This window comes from Oryzias melastigma, linkage group LG18 (genome assembly GCF_002922805.2).
Source record: "Oryzias melastigma strain HK-1 linkage group LG18, ASM292280v2, whole genome shotgun sequence".
Lineage (NCBI taxonomy): Eukaryota > Metazoa > Chordata > Actinopteri > Beloniformes > Adrianichthyidae > Oryzias > Oryzias melastigma.
The window spans coordinates 3,879,100-3,890,329 of record NC_050529.1 but is presented as its reverse complement, the minus strand read 5'-3'; the positions used below and the strand labels follow the sequence as shown (position 1 = coordinate 3,890,329).

The 11,230-nt window shown below is 39.3% G+C and overlaps 1 protein-coding gene across 1 annotated transcript in view; it reads right to left on the bottom strand.

Annotated features, from left to right (window-relative positions):
* vldlr (very low density lipoprotein receptor) overlaps nucleotides 1-11,230 on the bottom strand; it is a gene marked incomplete in the record, with an annotated part of 46,664 nt that overhangs the window by 17,861 nt on the left and 17,573 nt on the right. The window contains 5 exon segments of the mRNA XM_024262816.2: nucleotides 208-327; nucleotides 711-833; nucleotides 2,083-2,205; nucleotides 4,851-5,013; nucleotides 5,602-5,810. Coding sequence (XP_024118584.1) covers nucleotides 208-327; nucleotides 711-833; nucleotides 2,083-2,205; nucleotides 4,851-5,013; nucleotides 5,602-5,810 — 738 coding nt within the window.

Below are 11,230 nucleotides of genomic sequence, written 5' to 3'. Positions count from 1 at the left end.
TTTTGAAGGGGTGGGATTATACAAGTTTGCTTACTTCCACTCCTTTCAAGTGATCTACTTGTGATTCACTAAGTGATATGTTATTTCATGCATTATGATCTGATTGCTTGAAATAAACCATTTAATTAATTCATTCATTCATTCATTTTCAGACTACAAGGAGGCCCCCTCCTTCATTGGCATAAATGGAACTGAAGGTCAGTGTACCTCCACAGGTCTTGTGGTCAATGAGCTGGAGTCCAGGTGTGCAGCCACACTCAAAGCCGATCACCATGTCTTTGCAGATATGAGAGCAGCCCCCGTTGTTCAGCAGACACTCATTCAGATCTAAGGGAACAACAGCAGTCACTTCACTACTGATGGTCCTCAGCAAAAGTAAGGGAATCACGTGATCAAAGTTACAAAATTATGCATTTTCCTATATTGGTATTCATACATCTATTAACTTTAGAAACTTGAGAATTTAGTTAATATTAGTTTACATACATTACATTCATTTATATACATTTGAATCTGAATAGTGATTTAGGCAATACAGTCAAAGCATTTAAATTTCATAGACAAATAACTAAAATTAGGAGTAAACTCATGTTCTGACCCGGAATAGATCAAGAAAATCCACTGTGCCTCATGATTTGGAACTGAAATCTGTTTTTACATTCAATGAAGGAAAAAAAGGCATTAATGTACATCTATCCACGGGAACTCACTGCATTCCTTAATGGGCTCATCGCTCCAGTCAGGACAGTCCCGGACTTTGTTGCACACTTTGCTCATATCTATGCATTCCCCACTGCGGCACTTGAATTTCTCTGGACCGGTACACTCAGACACTGCAAGCATACAGAGCACATGACAAGGCCCATCAAGAAGGGCTTTTTAATTTTTTCCCATGCGAGTTGTGGAGTTTTTACACAGAACTTCCTTATGTTGAAATTTCTGTTTTGAATTCGAGTTTAAAAATTAAGTCAACTCTTTTGGTTCCCCAGCGACACATTTTCACAAGAGCTCTTTGAATTACCGTAATAAATTCGAACTTGATCAGATTAATATAAATGTATTCAAATCACATAGTATGTAATTAATGCCTTTCTAAACAAATGTGTAAACTAAAACTGAATTGAACGAATTAATCAAATCAGGCTTTTCTGAATCGAATAGTTTCCAGAAATTATGATACCAAGCCCTAGTAAATTATACATAATCATATAAAATAATCACATATTTACGTTTGTTCAGGAAACAAATGTCACAATAAATGAAAACTATTTTTCGTCGAGTTTCCTGTTAGATGATGCTGTAAGACCAAAGAGGAGAAAACATCAGGATGCTGGAGGTTCTGGTGATGCGTTCAGAGACCAAAGCTGCTCACCACATCAACAGTGGAAGAGATGCAGAACCTGATGGAGACCCTCACCCACTGAGGTTCAACCTTAGACCCATCCCAGCTGTCCAACCATCTCTAAATACAGGAAACCATCACCAGATGAAATCTTTTCCCACTGATGGTGCAGCATCTGCACCTAGAACGCTCTCTGGAAGTGTGGAACTTGTGACTGTCACCAAGAGCCTTGAGGAGCCAAAGAGGACAGAACTGCCCTCTGACCGAACACGCCTGTAGATATTGTACATTTTATGCACTGTTTTTGTACATTTAGAGAGAAAGATACTGAAATGTTGTTGGAAATAGTTTGAGACTGGACAAATTTAAACTTTTAAACAAAACCTGTTGTTCAATTTCACTGTTTCTCGATAAAAACAAATTACATTTTGATTGTGTTCTGTTTTACATTTGAATCTGTTATAACACTATTATGAAATAGAATAAATGGTTAAATGATAGATATTGAAAATGCATGGACTTTTGGGAAAAGGAATAAAAGCACACATTTTTAAGACATTCTGACTCTTTCATTTGTCAAAATCAGCAATGAGGTCCAGGCAGACCTCTTGAGGCTTAGTGTTGAAAGGGTTTAAAAAAAACAATATTAAGGTGAATAGAACATCAAGAGGGTCAAATATCTGAACATACAAAATGAACAGTTTTACCGTTAGGAAATCTGAAGGTCTGCGTGTACGTACAGTTCTTGCAGTCGACTTCATCAGAACCATCAGTGCAGTCTCTCAAGCCGTTGCACTGCCTGCTGCCCGGGATGCAGCTTCCATCGTCACATTTGAACTGGTCCGGCCCACAGGTACGTACAGCTACAGAGACAAAAAACAAGAACAGCTGCTGCAAGGATCCAATGCAATTGGATGCAATCAGATGCAAGAAAACTGGTCAAAAGACAAGTCGACATTTCAAGTTTCTTCATAGGTTCTAGAGCAGGAGTCTGCAACCTGCAGCTCCAGAGCCACATGTGGCTCTCTTACCCCTCCATTGTGACTAAGAAAAATAAAAAAATACCTTTTTATATGTTAAAAAGTAACTAAAGTAAGAAGGGAGAAAGTAGTGCAGGGAAAAAAAGAAAAAAAGTAAACTAACAAATTTTTGCATGTTCTGTCCTACCACAAAAACAACCTCAATTGACATCAATAAGCACAACCAGTATTAAGACACACCAGATCAGTAAGCAGATCATCTATTTTTGAGGAAAAAAAAAATTTTACAATACAAGGAATTTTAAGCGTGTTTGACTCTCGACATCGTTTTTTTTTCAATTAGCTCAAAATTTCATTTTAGTTTGTTAGATTTCATTTCTGGCAGAGATGCATCAACAGAGAAATTAACCATTTTTATTTAATCACTTTTGACATTACACTTGCTACTAGGGCTGCCACAAACGATTATTTCAATAGTCGACTAATCTCCGATTATTTTTTTCGATTAGTCGACTAATCGGTTCGTGCGGCGACTGGATGTAAAACACTCATCTTAACCATCATTATCTTTAAACTTGAGGTCTGTAAGCTATATTCTATCTAAAATAAAGACAATAGTTTATTAATCTTTTAATGAATCATGCAGCTTTTCTCCTTCATTTGTTTCTGACATTAAAACAAGACTTAAATCAAATAATGAAATCCGAATCAACAACAGAAAACTCTTTAAAACCCTGCAATTCTTTTTTAAAGCTTTAAAACATATATTTAATAAAACATTTATAAAGTATTTCAAAAGCTATTTGCAGATATAAACACACTCAAAATATTTGCTGACTGAGGCCCATTTATTAAAGCGAAACACTAATAACATCTTTGAACTCAATATATTCCTATACATATAAAACCTGAGGATGCCCACAGAAACAAAGAAAATAAATAAAAAGGGAGAAAATTATATTTTTAAAAAGGGAGAAAAGCAGGAGATGTTAGAATGTACATCAGTACTTTCATTCTTTCATCCACTGCACATGCGCAGACCGATACTTCATATTGTTCAGTTTGGGGGAGAACCCATAAATCTGTGTTACTTCTTTAATGTTGTGGTTGTTTTGCTGTTTGATGTTGTTTTTGTGTCTTTAAGTTACATTTAATTGTAGCTTAATCCAGATAATGTAATGCTACGATTGTAAACTTAGCTCTGGACTTTTAGCTGAGCTCCTTCCCTTCTGGGACTCATAGTCTTAAATCGTTCCATAACTCTGCAGCAGATCCGTACCGACACACAGCCTCTCTGTCTGCGCGGTGAATGTTTCATAATCCGCTCTTCGAACCGGACGACGTGATCCCGGCGCGGAATATGAATGAAGCCTTGGACGAGCGGTTCATTTCCAGTGTAAACTCATTATCCGCGCCGTCCTCTCGGCGTTTGGTTAGAAGAGCGCAGATTATGAAACGTTCTTTATGCAGACATAAGCGCCGTAGACACGGATCTCCTGCAGATCTTCTGGTTCATCTCCAAACAGCGCAGTAATGACAGCCGCGGCAGCGCTAGCTAGAGCCGATGTTAGCTTAGCTAGACGAAGCTCTCTGTTCAGCGTGATCAAACTCCGTCTCAACATGCTTCATCTTCATGTGATCATTTATCGCCATAGTGCTCTCATGGAACACAAGTTCTGTCTTGCAGAAATTAAATTTGACACTTTTTCCTCTTTTATTTTCCTTTTGCTTCCCACATTTTCGAGCTAGCGTGTTGTTATGAGCCTACGGAGAACTTCCTGTTACGTCAATGCTGACCGGATTAGCACCACTGTGCATGTGTGACAAAGAGAATGGAAGACCCCCGCAATAGAAGGCGCGAACTGTAGTTTTAAGAACAAAACAAGGAAAAAACAAACAAAAAACGACGCTTCGGCAACCAAATTATTCGTCGACTATTTTAATAGTCGATAAGTCGAATAATCGTGGCAGCCCTACTTGCTACTACTATTTTTGCTGTGACAGGGCGTCTTATTTTGAAAGGAGCTTCTGTCAAATGTTAAAAAAGGCTATTTTCTTTTCATGTTTGTTTTAATCATGCAAAATTATGATATAAATACTAATCTGTCTTGTTTTATGAAAGTGGGCAGCCGTGGTGCAGTGGTAGGGCGGTCAACTCCTGATCGGAAAATTGTGAGTTCGATTCCCGCCTTGCCCGCCCATGTGTCGAAGTGTCCTTGGGCAAGACACTGAACCCCGAATAGCCTCTGGTAGGTGGTTAGAGCCAGTGTTCAGCAGCGGAGCCACCACCAGTGTGTGAATGGGTGAATGGGCCTGTGAAGCGCTTTGGGCCCTCGGAGGAGGGTAGAAAGCGCTAAACAAGTATACAACATTCACCATTTACCAAAGGGTGAAGGACGACTTGGTGGCTCCTTCTGGGTTGTAGTCTGTGAGAAATCAACTAGAATAGCTCTTTCAGAGCTGAAGGTTGCAGACCATGATCTAGATCTTGTTGGGAATGTTTCCAACTCTGAAGAACATGTACATACGACAGTTTGCTTCATCGCTGCCATCCTTGCAGTCAGGATCTCCGTCACATCGCCACTTTTTGTGGATGCATTCTCCAGACAGGCACTGCATTTCACTGGAGGAGCATTTGGCAGGAGGTGTTGGGTGACGGCCACACCGAGTCGGAGACTCATCGGACTGATCCTAGAAGGAAAAAAAATAAAGGGAAAACTTGACTTTTAGTCATTTGAAACAAACTTTAAAAACATATTCTGAATAAACCAGTGTCTTTTGAATTATAACTTAGGACAGATTTGAACAAATGAGAACACCTTTTGAATAATATATGTATAAAAAAGGAATGCGTCCTGTGGTAGATGATCCATATTCTGATGAGAAAAATGTTCAGGATGACATACAATGATGTGGATGACAGGTGACTTGGTCTCAGATAAAAAGGTAATCAGACAAGACGGTTTAGCCTTTAATCAAGTAAGAGTTCATCAGCATGAGATCAGGATCAGATGAGAGGAATTTCTAACAGTTTCATCATCTCAAAGTGCCTCCTTCAGAATGATTAAGAGCAGGGAAGTAAAAAGGATTGCGTAATGCTTGAGGACACCCACAGGACTGAGGACAGAAGGAGCTCCCTTCTTTATGCTGCATTTTTAAGAATTGTGGTTTATAAAGAAAAAGGTCAAGAATGAAAATGACAGCAAACACTAGTCCTCATTTACACACTGACGCAGACATGACTGACCGCCTCCGGTGCCAGCGGTTTGCTTTACTCACCTGACAGTCCACGTCATCGTCACACACCCAGCTGGCAGGGATACAGGACGAGTTTCCACACTGGAACTCGCTGGGTCCGCAGGAGGACGGCGCACAGTCCACCTCATCCGAGCCATCGCCACAGTCATCCTCACTGTTACACACAAAGTTCTGGGAAATGCAGCGGCCACTGGTGCAGGTGAACTCGCTGGGGGAACAGGTGATGTTACCTGCAGGACAGAAGGATTGGTAGAAGCTTGAGACTAAGATATTGGAAACCGCATCAGAAATTCTTAGAAAATACATCTTTCTCTTTTTTGTTTTACTGTGGTAGAGTGGTCATCCTCCAATTGGAAGGTTGCACATGAGACAGAGTGTCCTTTGATTAGACCTGAACCCCACATCGCTAGAAGCTGTTGCTATGAGTGCCAGTGTTGGGCAGCTGAGCCACCATCAGTATGTGAATGTGTGTGTATGTATGGCTGAATGGGACATTTACTCCTAAGCACTTGGGGCCTTTTAAGAGGCTAGTATAAAGTGCTATACAGCAGTGGTCCCCCAACCCCGGGGCTGTGGACCGGCACCGGTCCGTGGGTCATTTGGTACCGGGCCAGACAAAAATAAATTAATAAAGGCGCCAACTTAGAATATTTCTGTTTTGTTAATATTCTGATCCTGAAGGAAGCTTTATTTTGTAGGACTTCTGGACTCTGTTCGCAACATCTGTCTGGGTCTTAAAGCAGCTACCTTTTTGGCCAACTACAATGCTAAGCTAGTAGCGCAATGATAAACGCAAAAAACAAAACATTTTTGGAAAGTCTGTTGGGGAGAAAAGAGTCACTGAGGAAACTGAAGGAGATTCTGAGACTTCAATGGACAATAAAGATGATATTGACAGACAAAACCAGGAGTTTCCCTCTACATATCGAATTATCAAGACTGTTTTTATGTAGCAGAAGCTGCTCCGTCTGATCACGACTGATTTACACACACAGATAAAGTTACTGACACCGTGGATTCATGTTTATGTTATATTTAGAAAACACCAGTTTTACGTCATTTGGTGAATCCTTTTTTTTTTTTTAAATTTGTTTTTCCACCACACTTAAAATCGGACGTAGCTGAAGCCAGCGTCCGGTTGTTAGCATCTGCTTTGATGTTGAAGCGAAAATCTTCATCACAAAGTTTAAAAACAGCCACAAAGATTTCATGGAGAGGGAAAATTCAAACAAATAGTTGTCGATTTGTGAAAACTTGTTACGAATATTCCTAAAGCAAGGCTGGATTAGGTTCAGAAACTTTAGCTTAGAAAATGTTCCTCCATTTTGAAAAAATACCCAATGAATCAGGATTTATGGAAAGACAAAACAGGATAAATATTTCTGCCCTGAAAGATAAGAGTTTGGATTGAGTGTTAAAAAATAAATAAACTAAATTCTATGGGGGGGTAAAAGTCATTTTATAGAACACTTTCAAATCCAAAATGACTTCTACAAAACAACAACTTAAATCTTTGTCATCTGCAAGAAAAAAAATATATGTTGACATTTTTTAGATTTTTTTTTTTTTTTAAACAAAATGTCTTTTGGTGGCATTTTATTTTAATTTTTTTTTCATAAATTCAAAGCTTAAAAATGCCAACTTTGGACCGGTCTGCAAATATTGCCCAATTTAAACGGGTCCGTGGCCTGAAAAAGGTTGGGGACCACTGCTACACACCATTTACTATGTTGTGTAGGTTGCTGCCATGGAACCAGTCTGACTGATGACTTCACACACACACACACACACACACACACACACACGACTCGCATAATACTTTGCCGTCAGAACAGGCTTTGGTAGTCTAACGTGCACCTGCCTGATGCTGCAATTCCTGACAGGATTTTATCTCGCTTCAAACTCTTGCCCTAGCTATGATCCTAATTATGCAGCCGCTCTCAGCAGGCGAGCAGACCTCAGCTTGAGTAGAGCTTATGAAATAGAAAGGCAAAAATTTAGAGGGAATTCTTAAGGCGCCAACAGACAAGTTGTCACAATACAGCTGACATTTTAAAATCAGTCACAGGTGCACTGAGGCCGTCATGGTCAACAATTTGGTTATGCAGATAAATGCATTTTTATTCAACCAGAGACAGTATTGTGAATTCCTTTTAAAACTTTAACAAAAAATAAAAACAATTTACATCTGTTAAAAACAGCAGCTCAGAAAAGACCAGGTTGTAAAATAGTTTCACATGGTTAAGGTTTATGCACATTTACATTTTAAGCAATGGGTCATTTTAATAGAGAGATTTTAGAATTACTGATCTGCACTGAGTCCTGAGGCAGTCCAGCACTTTGCTCACTGCCTCTGCCATAAAAATGTAAATATAAAAGCTTCAGTGTTAAACCAAATTTTCAAACCCAGCAACTAACTAACAACAACCTGGAAAATAAATAAAGTGTTCTTGAAGACAACGTCCTGTTTCCTAGGGGTGTAACCCTTTACAAAACTGATGTTTGGATCATTTTTCAAATCAGTAAAAAAGTAAACAAGAAAAACAAATTAGATAAAAGCCTAAAATTACTCTTGAAAGTTTCAAAACATATTTGATAAAACACAGTATTCAAAGCATAAATATACACTCACACATCACATCAAAATATTTGTTCATTGAGGCATATTTATAAAAACAAAATATCTAAATTTAGGACACAAAAAAGAAGCTAAAACATGTCATTTCTGATTACATTTACACAAAGAAAAGAATGGTTAAAAATAGCTTTGAGAATACCAAATCTATCTGCATCCCGAAAATACACATTTTCTCTCGCCAGATTCTTGTCAATAAACACCTCTAGTAGGCTTATGCAGTATTAATAGTAATACTGTACACTGTCAGCGTCTAAAAATGACACCATCATCTTTCAATACTGTCATTACAGAATAACTTAAAGACATGAACTTTGTCAAAAAAACAAATTAATGACTTGAATACCTAAAGCTGATTGCACGTTCAGTAACTCTTATTGTGGTTTAAATTCTCACATAAAAAATATTTTAATAAGAAATCCAAGTAATCTAGGGCTGGACGATATGGCAAAAAAAGAAAAATGACGATTCGTTAAAATTTTATTTCACGATTTCTTTAAAATAAATTCAAATTGACAAAAAAGGAATTTTAAGGATTTTAGTTGAAAGAAGTAAACACATTTTTAACAAATATTTATATTTATTCAAATTTTAATTTCAAAAGTATTAAAAGTAGGGGTGTAACGGATCACAAAACTCACGGTTCGGATCGTGTCCCGGTCTTAGGGTCACAGCCTGGATCATCTTTCTGACCAGTTAAAAACAGCAAAAAACAAGATAAAAGCCACATTTTTGGAAATGCTTCAAACTACATCTTCAATAAGCATATAAAGGACTTTACAGACCCAATATTTATATCAGAACATTTGGTCATTGAGGCCTATTTAAACTTTGAACACAAACAACATGCTAAAAGATGTAGTTTGATTACATTTACATGTTTTTAAACCAAATCCACAAAAACTGAGAGAAAAGAATGCTTAAAAATAGTGTGGAAAATACCAAATCTATCTGGAGTTCCCTTAAAATACAAAGTTCTCGTCCCACCCCCCTAATGTCCATTGCTGTAAATGCTTTGTTAATTTGATGTCATTTACTTCCCCAATATATCTGTTGCATTACTTTAAAATACAATGGTTAATCCAACCATTTCATGTCATTGTTTTAATAATTTTGTCTGGAATGCCATTTTGTACAGTGGAGGAAAACCCAGCAGTTTGCCAATTCCACTGAAGTGATGCTTATGAAGATCTTAACTACTCAAGGTAATTCCGCATACAGAGGTAAAATGTGGAGGAATACTGACTGTATTAAAATTTGAGTTCCGCCCAAGCCTAACCCATAGTTGGGGATAGGGCTGGGCGATATGGGAATTTTCATATTGCGATATAGTTTTTTCCTATTGTGCAATAACGATATTAAAAACGATATAAATCAAGTAACTACATTTGTCAAAGTAATCTTTATTGCAAACAGCTTTAGGACTTTTTACACCGCGTGACACGTGGTGTTTAAACTCCTGATTTTAAAGCGCGTCTTCTCTCCCTCAAACTCTGGTCTGTCGGCCACAAACAGTGAACTTGTAAAAGAATAATCCAGTCGGACCGAACCATTTTCAATGTAGAGGAGGGGGGTTCGGTGACGATGTTTCCAAAACAAAATATATAAACATTGTTACTTTGACATTAAAAATAAAAGTATTTGTGATTATATATTGGTTTACTGAAATTATTTTTTTTGTTTTGTTCTTTTGTCATCATTCGGGGCATCCGTGCCCCCCGGGCTCCTAGAACCAATCACTCCAGAAGAAAAAAAAAGAAGGGCGGCTCTTCCGGGGGTGTCTCACGTGTTCATTTAAAACGAAAGCTTATCGCAATAGACTCATTTCACCATCGAAAAAAAGTAATATCGCGGGGGGGTTCATGATGCACGTTGCTGGATAGACGCACATTCGTTGCCTCCTCCCTGGGATGTTGTAAAAGTAATATTTGGACGCATTTTTCTCTGCCTTGTAAGCTGCCATAATATTCGCGGAGTTTCGAAATGTCCCTAGACAACTTTTTTACATCCTCGATGCCGAACAAGAAGAGAGACGGACGAAAAACGGGCGCACGTAAAGCTAATGCTAGCGCCACATTTGATAGTCAAGGAAACGGAGCTGAAGCAGATGGCGCAGAGCAGGTGATGACAGAAAACGAAGTGGAAGACTGCACAGCGTCGAGAGACAATGTGATTGTGGAACAAATGACCAAAAATATGGCAAAAATCTTAGACGACAAGCTCGCAACCATACTGAAACCAGTCACGGATCTCTCTGAGAAGTTTGACAACATTATAGAGAGGATGACCACACTGGAGCAGCGCATATCCGACCTCGAGGATGGGTCTGCGCGGAGCGCGCCGAGGATGGAATCCGTGGAGAAAGCTCTCCAGAAAGCGCTGGAACGGCTGGATAACTACGAGAACCAAAGCCGCCGCCAGAATATTAGAGTCATTGGACTTAAAGAAGGTGTTGAGGGGAGTGATCCAGTTGTATTTTTCGAGGGATGGATCCCTGAAGTTTTGGGAATGCAAGAAAAGCGGATCAAGATTGAGAGAGCGCACTGCGCCGGCCCTCCGAGCGGACGAGATGGGAAACGTGGCCCACGAGCCGTCCTGGTGAGGCTGCACAACTTTACCGACAAACAGAAGATTCTGTATGCTGCAAGAAAAAAAGGTAAACTACAGGTGGATGGGAGAGAAATATCCTTCTATCAAGATTTCACCGCTGATCTGGTCAAGAAAAGGCAGGAATCCGCAGCCGCGCGAAGACGGCTGAGAGAAGCGGGCGTCAAATACTCATTTGTGTATCCTGCTGTGATACGGATCTTTCACCGGAACGGGTCGACCACATCCCTGTCCAACATGAAAGAGATCAACGACTACATAGAGGGACTTCCTGAATGAATCCACACAGGTATTTACTTAAAGAACTGGGGGGGTCTCCAGGCTCCGCCCAGCTGCTCCGCCTTTTGCTCTAATTTCTGATGACTCTTTTCTCTTAATGGCACGCTGCCGGCACATCATGGATGTGGC